Genomic DNA, 14,459 nt, shown 5'->3' with positions numbered 1-14,459 from the left:
CAGTAACTCACTAGACTCTTAGAAAATTGGGATACTTCTAAATGTCTCTGAAAGAGCCTTCATTAAAGTATCCAGTGTGTCCTGCCTCCTTGAATTTGCCATTCCCCATTCACATAACAGGTGTGAGAAAGGATACCAAATTCTGACTCAAGGTAACAAAGTACAGACACTGAGTTTTGTTTATCATTTATGTCTTTCCGTTTACTTAAAAAATGCAGTGCGTTTTGGACCAGACACCGTGGGTCACGCCTGTAATACCAGCACTTTGGGAGGCTGAGGTGGGTGGATCATGAGGTCAGAAGATCGAGACCATCTTGGCCAACATGGTGAAAACCCATCTCTACTATACTCCAAAAAAAAAATTAGCCGGGCATGATGGTGCGTGCCTGCAATCTCAGCTACTTGAGAGGTTGAGGCAGGGGAATCACTTGAACCCGGGAGGCAGAGTTTGCAGTGAGCCATATGGTACTAGAGCACCACTACACTCTAGCCTGGCTGAGGGAGACTCCATCTAAAAAAAAAAAAAAAAAAAAAAAAAAAAAAAAAAAAAAAAAAAAAAAAGCAGTGCTTTTTGGATCATTCTCATCTATCATATGACATCACATCCCTTACTTTTTTGACTATTGTGAGGATATTGAATTTCCAGTGTTTAACTTAGCCTGGAAAATATGTTTATGTCAAAACTGCTATTTCTCAAATACAATATAGCTAAGTGATTTTTAGCTATTCCAATTAATGTGAAATACAACCCTTTGTTACCAGCACTGATTATTCATATGTATGAATAATTTATATACATATAGGTATAATTTATACCTACCTTATCAAAAAAATAAGTTAAACATGAGAAAATTAGGCAAATATAAGATCAGGAAAATATGTTTGAACCAGAAGTGAGCTTGTTCACAAATGTTAAACTTTGGAGACTTATACAATTCTGGTTGTAATGTCATAAGAGAATAGGAAATATAATTCGTTAGAAAATTAATTGTCAGTAAGTTGAAACAGATCAGTGTTATATAAGCATGGTTTTTCAGGAAAGAAGTGGCAGTACAACTGAGTATGGTGGTCGTGGCAGTGAGGGGACATTCACTCTTTCCTATGGGGGAATATCTGATCTTTATAAATTAGTTCTGATGTAATGGGTCCATAGATTTCCTTTAAGAAATCACAGAGCTAAAACAATAGTCCTGATGTTCCTCCTCCTTTAAAAAGAAAACTCCAAAACTGTCTAATAGAATTCTTAGTAGTGGTTTTACTCGCATGGCCCATAGGTTTCTTTCCACTGAAAATGTTTAATTATCAAACCCAAAGAGTCAGAGAAACAGACTTGTACAAATCATTTATTTATGAAAGTTCTTTAGGAATTATTCCTTTTGCTTTCAGATCTATTAATATAATTGACACTAGATCTGTAGGTCAAGAAAATTTTATAAAGTGTTGAAAAATTGTTACATATTATTCTTTGGAGTCTCTACCACTAGGCTGTAAGGGCTGAAGAAACGTTACATCAAATGTTGGCCAGGCATAGGCAAATGGAGAACATACAAAGCCATTGCATTAATCTAGGAAGATTGGTATGACTTTCTGAGCTTCTATTTTCTTCTCTGGATGTGATTTAAAAGGTTCTCTCCTCAACCCCCCATAGAGAGGGAATCTGAAAACAAATTCTTTCTCCACTGGAGGAGGGGAAATTAAAAACCTCTATTATCCTACATTGTTCTTGGTTAGTTTCTTTTTTTTTTTTTTTTTTTTTTTGAGACGGAGTCTTACTCTGTCGCCCAGGCTGGAGTGCAGTGGCCAGATCTCAGCTCACTGCAAGCTCCGCCTCCCGGGTTTACGCCATTCTCCTGCCTCAGCCTCCCGAGTAGCTGGGACTACAGGCGCCCACCACCTCGCCCGGCTAGTTTTTTGCATTTTTTGTAGAGACGGGGTTTCACTGTGTTAGCCAGGATGGTCTCGATCTCCTGACCTCGTGATCCGCCCGTCTCGGCCTCCCAAAGTGCTGGGATTACAGGCTTGAGCCACCGCGCCCGGCCTTGTTCTTGGTTAGTTTCTGTAGTAGATGATGGAATATTGTGCTTCAATGTCATCTAATAAATCATACCTCCATATAAATTATAATAAAATAATGCCAGTGATAAGAGCAAGCATTTATTAAGCATTTGCTATGTGCAGGATACTGTGTTAAGAATTTTACCTGCTTTATCTCACTTAATTTTGACAATCATCCAATGAAATAGGTGCTTTTATTGTATCCATTTCACTGAGGCAAAGAGAAGTTAAGCAATTTGCCCAAGGTCACAAGTCCAGTAAGGAACAGAAAAGGGAACCAGAACTAAATTTTGGTCTATCTTTAGATGATATACAAATTTTTTAACCTCTGTGTTATGTTCTGTCCTGTCTCTCATTCTTGAGTGGTAGATGAAATTTCTAGGGGCATAGGCTTGCCACTGAAAAAAAAGGAGGAAAATGCCGTGGGAACGATCTGAAGCTTATGAAAAGATGAATTTACTGTACTGATTTTGATGGGGAAGAATTTTCTTTCCTACAGTCAAGAAGTGAACCATGAGAAAGCTAGAATATTTGGCCATACCTGTGTAAGCAAGTCTTTGTAAACCTTTTGAATTGTTGAATTTGTTCATTCCTGACTAGTTTCTTTACATACAGAAGGGGCATGCATACACCAGTCAAAAATAATGAGGAGATTTTTTTATGGACTTTTATTCTAATTACTGCAGAATTCTCTCTTCATTGATACTATTTATGTGAAACAGTTTTCAGGGTAGGATAATATCCTCTGAAGGGTGAATCATGTACCACTAGTATATGAATTAAACTTAAAATAAAATATATGTGTGTGTATATATATATATATATATTTAAGATTTTATCTCCATAGTATTTGAAAATAATTAATCAGCACATTAAACCTCAGTTGTTACAAAGATTACTGCCTGGATAAAACCAGGTTGATTTTAAAAGTGAAGGAATGAATTTAATGTCAATACTCTAAAAGGTTAAATATTACAGGTAGCACACAAATAAAGGAACAATTATGAAATCAAAGTATAAAGGCCTGAAGTTTGGCAAACACTGGAGGAGCATTAGTTCCTTTCAAACACAAGCTAACTCTCTTGCCAGGCATTAAGCTTCTCTTCTGTAGACCGTGGATAAATAACTTGGAGAAAAATAGAAGAGGAGAAGTCAGTCAAGAATGGACTCTGTTGCCTTTTTATTTCTACCCTGATTGTATTAGGTGATGAAATTCTTAGTCTACATAGGTATGACTTTCAAAAAATATATATATATATTTTTTTTTTTCATTTCTCTCATAAATAGCATTTTTCTTACTTGCAGGTAACAATGTATACCCAGTACGTGGTGTTTCCTTAGCTTTTTTCTTCCTTTAACATTTCATTTTCCAAGCCCTTTGTCAAACATAAACTGTCATAACACAGTTTTCTTTTCCCTCAACCCTTGTAGTTTGTTTTCTCTTACAGTCAACATTGCAGAGCTGGGAAGCAGATAAGACAGTCTTGCCTGAGTCAGGCAAGATGTTTTAAATAAAAAGATACCAAGAGCAGAATTAACTAATGGCCAAGGGTCAAAGTAATTCCCCTCTTCATAATAACTGCCTTACTAATGAGAATTTTCAAGTATGAAATGTGCTGTAGAAAATGTACCACTTACTCAAGTTTTCTTTCAGATTCAAAATTATGTTAAAATTGGAATTACCATGGTTTACTAATAACAGACTTGGAATGATATTATGTTTGCCTGTTTGTCTCTATCTTTACTTGTTGTTTTGGATCTCGTATCAAATCTTTTCAGTAGTAAATTTAAGAAAATATGTACTTTTCCTAACTTCCATATTTTGTTTCATTTCTTGCATTGCCTCTTGGTGACTTTTTTTAAAATGGTAACTGCATTTTTACAAATGAGCCTAACATTCCTCTTCACATTAAAAATGCAACAAATGAAGCATGAGAAAGAATTTATATAACATGTTTTTCCCTCCTCCTTTTTAGATGGTAAGGTTGAAGTTACAAAAGAAGGTGTGAAGTTGTGTACCATGGGTCCAGGAAAAGTGTTTGGGGAGTTGGCTATTCTTTACAACTGTACCCGGACAGCGACCGTCAAGAGTAAGACTATTTTCATATATTTAAAATATATTTAATGTCTTTTCCCTAGGCCTTTGAGATGTTAATTAAAATGCCCATTTATTTAATCTTTATAATTTTATTAGTTTGTATTTTAATTTTTGCCCCGCCATATAGCTGATGTATTTGTTTTCCTCCTAAAGGTGATTGTTAACAATCAGTTTTGTATAAATTACATTTTCTTGCTGATTTCTGAAAATTATCCTTTAATCAATAAATTCTCATAATTGGGATTTTTTAAATGATATAATTTTATACATTTGAATCAAATAAGAGCAAGTCTTTTTCTTTTCTCTCTATAGTGTCAGGATCATATTTAAGAAATTTTTACATGTCTGTCTATTTTGGGTTATATTCCTCACATAAATTCCACTTGTTTACTCAGTGGTTTAGAAAAATTAAGAGGAGAAATGTCCTTCATCTCATTCAAACATCATTGAGTAAGATATCTCCTGAATTCTAAAACTGCATCTGAGTGTATTTTTGCCTTCAGCTGCTCATCAAGCTGTATATTATAGCATTTTTCTTTTCTACTGATTGAGCTTATTTTAAATCAGGGCAATAAAGCAGCTTGTTTCCCTAATTTTACATGTATGTGTATATATGATTTCTCTAGCAACTTTTGTTGCTTGGCAGAAGCAGCTGCAATAGTTAGAAGGAAAAAGATTTTTTTTTTTTTAATCTGCTTCCTGAGTAAGTATATAATGACTGTATAACAAACAGAGCTGAATTCAAAAGTCAACAATGTAAGGTTCATTGCATCTTTAGGCAAATGTATGTATTTCATGTTTGAAAAGTCTTTCTGATACATTTTCCTGTGGTTGATTTCAATCACAGATTACTTTGATTAGATTTTGTCATTTAAAAAAAAAATGCTATTGGCAAAATGACAAGTACATTGTGAATTTCAATTAGTTTTATCTGGATCTCATTGACTACTTTTTGTATTAGTTTTTTCCTTCAGAAGTGCAGCATATAACTGATAATATAACAGTGAAATTGGATTTAAAAAGACATAAGAATGCATGGCCAGCTGGAGTCCCAGAAATTGTCTTATGCGTCTTATTAGTGAATCACCTTTTTATTCATTGGATTCACTGTAACATCAATTGTAAATGGGCCCCTTTTAGGATGAGTCTTCCTTGGCATTTGATTCTTGATCTCTGAAAGCACAGGACTCTTGATTGATAGATGCTGCCATGTTTTTACTTCAAGTGATCATTCAATTACATAGCTCAAAGAATGAGACTCAGTGAACCATAATAGAATCTGCCACAACTTTTACTTACTTAAAAAGAACCTTAACTATAGAAAGAATAGTCATGGCTCCATTAAGTGAAACTGGTTTTACAATCATGCTTCATTTTCATGAGAAATATATTCCTTTTCAGATAAAAAAAAAGACCAGAATAGCATATTTTGATGATATCTCAGAATTATAAGTAGTTTTTTTTTTGTTTTAAAGTATTTAACATTTTTATATATTTCAGGCTTGATACTTTAATCTAACTGAAACTACAAAATTTCCAAAAGCCAACAGTTGGTAATAACATGGTAGTTAATCTTATGAAACATGGAATTTTTATTAAAGAAATATTTTAAATAGTTTATTTACATGAATTTTACAGCAAAGATTTTTAATAAAATGATTTGTTTGCTTCATAAACATCAGTTTTCTTATTAGATTTCTATATAGTGATGTTCATCTGCACAACATCTATTGTACTCTTATTTGGCAAATTTAAATAGACACTATGAATCTAATTCAACAAGAAGCAGCTAGATGTTGAATGCAAATTATAAGCCTAACTCTTTTGGGGTCAGAGCATCCATCATCAAGGGAAATGAGTAATGGGACATGTTCTTCTTTAACACAGACTCAGAGAAAGCTCAAGAATGCATCTGTGCATGTGTGCGTGTTTGTTTCTTCACAGTGCCTTCTTACGATATAAAAGTTGTGTTGACAAAAGAGCCTAGAGTTGGTGGTGTGCAAATATATACCTGCATTTATAGGTACAGAGGTTTTGTGCATGAATCAGAAACAATAGCTGTGAGCAACTGTTTCTTCCAAATGTTTCATAAGCAGTATGAAGTATGAATAATGATTGTTTATTGTTTCAGGACTTTTTGTCATGCCACCTCTGCTATCTAGGGAGATTGTACTTGTGACTGTAGGCCTCAAGTGCCATTTTTTTCTATATATTTTAATTAAACCTTCAGGTTAGATATGTTATGATTCTAATTAGCTCACAGTGTGGATGCTACTTTTACAAAATGACTACAGAATATAACTCCCAATGCTGTCTTATTCTTTACATGTGATAAAAACATGTCTTCAAATTTATTTGGCTTTTAAGGTTCACTTATTTCTTAGTATTCAAGATTGCATCAACTTGTCCATTTTCTCCTGTCATCGTGTCATTTGTAGTATCAAATGACAGGAGTATTGACCATTTGGAGTATCATTCAAAATGGATTCATCCACTTGGGCGTACTAGTCTAATTCTGAGGGGAATATTTTTCTACACAATAGCTGACCTATCCAAGCTTATTTCTTACATACCTTGGCTTTTGACCTCCTTAACCCTAACATCACCAACTTTTGTTCATGATTGAAAATGTTGATGATCCTTTTTCTTTTCTATTTTCCTTGATCAGCCTGAAAGTTATCTGGCATCTTAATGCATTTTATTTTCACAGTAGTAACTAAATCCTAGGTAGCATTCAATAGTTTTTCAATGTACATTACTTGTTTCCTGTTCAGGAGAGCAGTTTTTGCAAGTATATCAGGAGTGAATAAATACATTTCAGTGACTTCACTAGCTAATGAATATGATCAGAACACCTGTGTTTTTTTTCTTCTAAGCTTACGTTATCAAGAAGTAGTTTTCTTATTAAAACTCTATATTGACATATGCTATAAAATATGATTTTAAGCTTGTTCATAGTGATCCAACAGAAAGAAGCACCATGGTAGTTTGAAGCAAGCTCTTTGGTTTTCATCTGGGAAAAAAATAAATTGGCATTCTTCTGAAAATAGTAACATTTATTTTCAGTGGTTATCATGATAGCACAAGGAGGAAGATCTCATAGCACCAGGAAGAATATTTTTTAAAAATCAAAACCACAGTGATATACAAAGAAAAAAATCCTGGTATGATTCAGATCTATATTCATAGTCTGCCTCTGCCTTATAAAATAACTATTGATTTTTCCCTGAGGAATGAAGAAATAAAAATATATAAAATTAACATTATATTGGAAACCAAAATTTAACAACAGTCTTGAGTTTGTTCATGGCTTAAATAGCCTCAAGTTTTCTTTATTAACTGTGATCTGAAAATGGCCATTTCGTATCTTTCCAGTCACAAACATTCCCAGTGGCATGGGGATGGGAAAAGAATCACTTGTTAGAGTTGGTTTCCACAGCACCAATTAATGTTTCCAGTATTGATTTTTTTTTAAATGTTTTCGAAATATTTTGACATTGTCTAGTGAAAGGAGTTTTATCATCCATTTTCAACCCCACAGGGGCAAGAATGTCTCACATGTTGTTTGAATACCCCTTACTTACTCAGTCCCCACACCTGGAAGCAGATCATTATCACGTTTTCCTAAAGTGTCAATCCTGGGTGTGATTTCACTTTTACTACCCTCACAGCTACAGCAATATCAATTTGCACTTACCCTGGGCCTTGCTTCTGTGCCCAAAGTTCTTCAAAAATGGAGAAGTTGAAGTTACTGGAAACCTAAAAGGAAAAGGCGTTTCATTTACAATGAGAGGAATTCAGTGACATGTGTTGTACTGGGGGTATTTTTGCCTGTAAATATTAAATTGAAGCCCTGCTTCTCTTACTTTGAGTTTCCTCACAGTGCCTTCAGACCTTTGGTCATGTATTATTCAAATGGTCTCATTCAACTATACTCCAGTGAAACCCAATAAAAAGCATTTTTCAGGGAAACATCTTGATGCCTGGTCAATATAATCACCACAGAAAGTTATCTACAAAGAATATCTATGGTGGATGTGGTAGATATTTTATGACATTACTTGGGCAAAATATCTGACTAATTATTTCTCCTTAAATTGTTAATAACAAGTATTTAGTTTTTTTTCCTTTATTAAAATACTTCATTACTAATGCCAAAGAGCCTAAAAAGCTTACAAGAAATCAGACAAATTGATGACTTTAACAATATCGGGTAAAAAACTATTTTTCTGCCTTGGTTTGAATATTTTTAAGTTTCCATGCTTAAACTTTCCTAGGTTATTAGTAAAGGGGAAGTTGACTACTTAAGATATTTTACTAAGCATCATAGACATTTTAAAAACAAAGTTTAAAGGTCTGGAGTTTTCTGTTTATTTTTGTTTTTAAAATAAATTTGAGTCTATATAGTGAAATAGCTTTACATTCCCTTGCAGCTGTTTTAAGCATTACATTATTCAAACTGTATCAGAAAAATCTGCTGACTGTCAAAAACCTAAATGATGAACAAGAATTAAATAATAGAAGATTCGACTGAATTTTTTGCTGTAAATACTTTTACATGCTGTAAAAACAATGCCTATACCTAATACCTAGACTCAATATCTCATTCATCCACACTATGCTTTTTACTGGTAAAGGAACAAAAGACATGAATGCCAATTTTTACTGTGAATGAAAAGGAGTCATTGATGAAGCTCTTATAATAGCTGCAAACCTGGGAAATTTCTTAAGATGCCTAAACCAAGAAGTAAGCAATCAGATACTTTTTAAGAAAATATCATTGTAGAGCACCATGAAGTATTAGATTTTTGATAAAGATTCATTCACATGTGAAAATGAAGCAACACTGTCCGTTAGCACAAACAATTGCTAGAATACCATTACTACTGGGTTTTCACGAGCACAAATACCCAGGTACTGTCATGCTTGCTGTGCTACAGCAAAAGAGCCGGAGAGATAACTGGGCTGATGAGACAGTCACTGTGCTGCCTTTGAGAGGTAAGTTAAAAAGATGCGTGTTTGCTTTCTCCCAGTTTAATACATGCTTTTTACCAAGAATCCTGAAAGAAAGAGAGAAGGCACAAATTAAATTTGGGTCAATGATGAGTAGAAACGTGACCCTGGTTGTGGAAGGGATAGTTAAGTGATTTCCCGCGAGTTTTATCATTGCGGACAATGAAGCGAACAGTATATTTTGGCAGCATCTTGGGGAAGTTGGTACACTTGTTTAGTGAGTTAATTAGACAATATTCTTCTTAGTAAAATTTTCATTGCATTTGTCTATTAAAGAATACTGTGAAATTAGTAACATAAATCCAATTATGTAATCCCTGAGAAATAAATTTCTTTAATAAAGGAATCAATTCACTAGGTACCAATGCTGCTACATAACAGACTAACAAGAAGAAATGCACATGCAAAAGCAATATTTTCATCTCATTTCTTTGTTGTTTAAGTAGACTGAAAATGAATTTCAGAGAAGAGGCAAACTATTATTAAACTATATTTTCTTCTACAGGTTGAGAATATTTTTTTTCCCCTAGGCTTAAGGGAAACTATTACAATCAAAATGTATTTATAATGTATATGTAACTACTTTCCCAAAAATTCATGTCCAATTTCTATATTGGCCAGGCCTGGTAAATAGTCATATATTAGCAGTGCTTCTGAGGCAAAAGGTACCTCCCATAGTCAAAGAAAGGCAATAAATTTAATTCCTTCCTAAGGCTAGATAAATTACTCTCCCTTTCCCTCCTTTAATTACTAAATCATTGAATACTTTGAATATTCTCTATTTCTAAAGAAGAGTCAGACTTTAGCTGATGGGGTGTTACGTTTTAAAGATCACAAGTAATTTACGAGGAAATCTAAACAATAGGCAAGAAACACTGAATTTTTATTTTTTATTTTTTATTTATTTTACTTTTTTTTTTTTTTTTTTTTTTTTTTAGCAGTTTTTGTTATTTAATCCTGCAGAAGCAGCAATTTTCCCACAAAAACCTGCACCACAAGAAGCTCCCACACATGTAAAACTTGAGTCAGTTTTTNTTTTTTTTTTTTTTTTTTTTTTTTTTTTTTTTTTTTTTTTTTTTTTTTTAGCAGTTTTTGTTATTTAATCCTGCAGAAGCAGCAATTTTCCCACAAAAACCTGCACCACAAGAAGCTCCCACACATGTAAAACTTGAGTCAGTTTTTGGTATAATGAATCTACATTCATTCATTTAACAATTTGCTTAGAGGCATTTTTAGTATTTATTCAACTGATTTGAAGAATAAAAAGTAAATTAGTAACATAGGCCAATACTGTATTTTCTGTAATTATTTTTCTTAAAGGAAACCTTCCTACCTATAGTTCAGGGTCAGGATGAATTTCTAATGGATGTTTCCACAGTAACAATAAGTAATTAAACCAGATAACATTTGAAGACTATGAACAGCACACAAAGCTCAGTGCTTTCGGGATGGGTTGTGTTGTTACCCCCATTTTATTGCTAAAGCAACTAAGACCTAAAGCAGTTAAGCAACTAGGCCCATGTCCGTAACTAGTGAGAAGGAGGGCCATAAGTCTGACACTATTGTGCTATATAGCTGCTGTCACAAGCATTTGAATTTTGTCTGCAATGTTTCATTTTGCTTTTAAGCACAAGTGTATCTATAAAACTACTTCTGTTGGTCTGAGGACTCCACTTACACAAAAATTTATACAGCACGTTATGATTTCAAAAATTTTTAAATATTAGCACATGGATCCATGTTAAGTACATCTGTTATGAAAGGATGAATTCTGTAACATAATGATGAGAAAGTCATAAATTTAACACCTTAGAGACATATAATGAGCAATCAGAACCTATTGCAGGATCTAGTTTTTGTAATGCATTGAAACCCTTATGGAGATTTCACGAGATGAAACTTTACGATTTAATGTTTAAGACATTACTAAGTAGCTACATTTTTTTACATAAAATATGTTAGTTAATCAATTTCTTCAAAGGAGGAATTATGAAAATTTAAACAGCAGCTAACGACAATGAATGAAGACTGGGAAAAATTATTATTTTTCTTATATAACATAACAAAAGGATAAGGTGAGTAGTGACAAGTGTGTTTGCCTTCATTTTCCCCTACGATTTCCTCTGACTACTGAGGAAATGTAACTTTGGCACTTCGTTGGTGAATCTGAAAGCCCGCTCTGCTTATGAGATGTTCTTTGTTGACTAAATTTCTAAGTTATCATGCTAATAATGCTTTATAATTTACAACCTGTCATCCCATGCATTTTGTAATGTAATCTTCAAAATACTTCCATCTAGTAGATGAAAGAGATTGTCCTTGATTTTCCAGATGAGAAAATGCAGGCCAAGATCATGAAGTGCATTGGTGTAGTTCATTAACAGAGTCTCTGATGCAAATTTAGGTAGCAGTAATTTAAACTCCTTCCTATAAGCACTTCTCCTTTTTTCCTCCTGCTCCCCACCCCCACGTGTGGACTCCTGAATAAGGCTCTTAATATGCCTACTACCCATACCTAATGTATGAACTTTTAGTAAGGGAACTTCAGCTGTTTACCCCAATGATTCTCAAAGTGTGGTCCCTGGAACAGCAGCATCAGCATCACCTAGGCCATCACTAGAAATGCAAAATCTATGGCCCCTGCTTTACTGAATGGAAATTTTGGTGGTGGGTCACAGCTATCTGTGTGTAACAAGGCCTTCCAGGTAATGCCCCTATAGTTTGAGGACTGAACTATACCCTATAGGTGCCCAGTTAGTGTTAACCTACACATATGCACACTATCATGTTCATCAAATTGTCTATATTGAGGAATTTAAAAGAGAATTCCAGACTCTATAATAAGTAGTCAGTGTTATTATTGGCATCATTGCAGCTTTTTTTCTTGTTTTGTTGCTGTTGAGCAGAGATATTTAAGGAAAGTTGCATTTTTCTTTTAAGGAGTAAAACACAACCTTAGTAAAGAGTATCAGCTTTGTACATATTATTAACATATTCTTTTGAAGAATAGTGAGAAGTAAAATTAAAAGAAGAACAGATTGAGAGGGAGGGAAAAATTAAAAAATCATGGACTGTCGAGCCATGTTGTTAACAAAAATCACTTTTAGATTTATTAAACTTGATGGTTAGCATGCTGGTAGAAAAACAGAACAAAGAAAAAGTTTCATTTGATTTTTTGTTGTTCCTTTTCATGGTTGTGAGTATAGTTTGGATTAAGTGAAAACAAATGTGAATGGACATTTTTAAGAAAACAACTGAGTTGATAATGTCTTCATATATTCCAATGTCAAAATACATTTCTCATTAATGTATTAAGTTCAACCTTTTGGACTCATAGTGAAAAGGTCTTTTGTACTTTCCATAGGTGGCCATTGACTTAATTCATAGTGTGATCCAGGTAGTCTTAGGTGGGTTGCATAACTCTTTGCTTTCTATAGTTAGAAGATGAAAAGACATCCATATATCACAGTCATTGAAAAAGAAATGGAGAGTTCCTTGGAATTGAGACCAGTAGAGATCTGAGGCCTGGAGTATTGAAGGATACAGGCAAGGAGGTGAGCCAGTCAATATTTGCAGGAGTCCTGAAGAATTGAGTTTTCACTGTGAAGGTGACAGTAGATCCTAGAGACTAAATATTGACTACTCAGAAGGCAGGTAAAAAAAGATTCAAGGATCGATCTGGGATAGCTGAACATTTTCCTGGGGTAGTATGATAGTACCCCAGGATACTTACATACTGGGATAGCTAAGTATTCTTTACTACTTGTTTTCTCTAAAGGAGAAACAGTCTGCCTCATTGATAAATACTCACTTTATACCCTCATAATTCCTTCCACTTCTAGAAGAGCAACACTTCATTGACCTGAAAGTGTGGCTGTCTATAACCTCCTGAGTGGGATCAAACAGCATTGTTTAAATTATCTTCCTAAGTGGATTATTTGTTGTTGTTGCTTTATTTCTAAAGTAAAATTTCGTAGAGTACTTCTGTTTGTGAAGCTTATAAGAACAGACTTCTCTGGTTACAGAATAGGGGAACAGCCTCCAGGAGCTCCATCCAGTTGCCCTAAATTCCCTTGCTATTCATTCCCTCTCATTCCTCCCCCTGGATTAAGTTCTTCTCTGAAATGTTTGAGTTCAGGTCAGGTAAAATAGTTTGAAGACCACTTTTCTAGTTGAATCCAGGGTTACTCTGAATACCTAAGTAATGATAGTTCTTTATCAACTGTATACTTTGTACGTGCCGCTTGGCTATATGTAGAATCTCTAACCTTTACAATAGTCCTGCACGTTAGGGATCGATACTGCAATTGCATAGGTGAGGCAACTGAGTTTTAAGGAGCTTAAGAAACTTCCTTAAGGTCACACACTGGATTTCTAAACTGTATCTCTCTCCTTAACAGTCACCAGTAAAATATTGAACTACATTATTTCAAATGTTGTTTTGGGCAGTTGATATATAAAAATTGAATTCTAGGTCTGCACTGTCATTTATCAAGAATTTCTAAGACTCATACCAAATTCATGTGAGGCACTGCTGAACTCTCTGGGGAGCATCATGGAGAAAGAGGGCATAGCCCTGCAATTAAGATATTTATAATCTAGTTGGGAAGAAAGGAAATATAGAAAGATTACAAGGAATTATTGGCAGACTAGATCTAAAGAAATGGAGGAATTTGGAAGGAGAGAAAAATTATTCTGGACTAGCATTGACAGATTTAGTGGAGGAGATTGAAACTGACCTGTGCCAAAATTAAAGAGAAGAATAGTTCTGAGCATTTGTGTCCAGAAGCATATTGCTTGGGTTCTCATCCTTTGCCACTTACTAGCTTTGTGTCCCTGGGAAAACAATTTATTGTTCCTGGGTCTCATTTCTCTTAGCTTCAAAATGGTAAGAACCCTCCTTATGACTGTGACAAGGATTAAAGAAGGGAATGCCTGTGATGTGCTTAGTGCAGAAACGAACGTAATGCAGTCAGTAAACACTTACTGTTCTGTAACAGTTGTTATCATCACAGTTGATGCTATAAAAGCAAGAAATAATCCAGAAGGGAGTTGGAACTTTCATCATTTGCAGAACCTGAGGAACTAAAAGCACAATTTGAAACCCATAGATAAAGAAGAATAAGAAAGAAGGGCCACGCTCCAGAGACTGGAGGCCCTGGCAGGATCCCAGACCCTAATTTTTTCATCACAGCCCTTACTTGGGGAAGTTGGTTCATATGCATGCTTTGAATTAACTTGTACAAGAGGCACTGATGTCAAAACCAAACTACAGGTAAGGATAGAGGGGTAG

General features: G+C 34.4%; 1 protein-coding gene across 2 annotated transcripts in view; it reads left to right on the top strand.

Moving 5' to 3' along the window:
• Window positions 1-14,459, top strand: part of PRKG1 (protein kinase cGMP-dependent 1) — a 1,342,290-nt gene that overhangs the window by 491,106 nt on the left and 836,725 nt on the right. For both annotated transcript variants that reach the window (XM_025395656.1, XM_025395655.1), the window contains exon 3: window positions 4,032-4,145. In XM_025395656.1, coding sequence (XP_025251441.1) covers window positions 4,032-4,145 — 114 coding nt within the window. The remainder of the gene's footprint in view (window positions 1-4,031; window positions 4,146-14,459) is intronic.

This window comes from Theropithecus gelada, chromosome 9, assembly GCF_003255815.1.
Source record: "Theropithecus gelada isolate Dixy chromosome 9, Tgel_1.0, whole genome shotgun sequence".
Classification (NCBI taxonomy): domain Eukaryota; kingdom Metazoa; phylum Chordata; class Mammalia; order Primates; family Cercopithecidae; genus Theropithecus; species Theropithecus gelada.
This window is presented reverse-complemented; position numbering and strand designations above follow the sequence as displayed.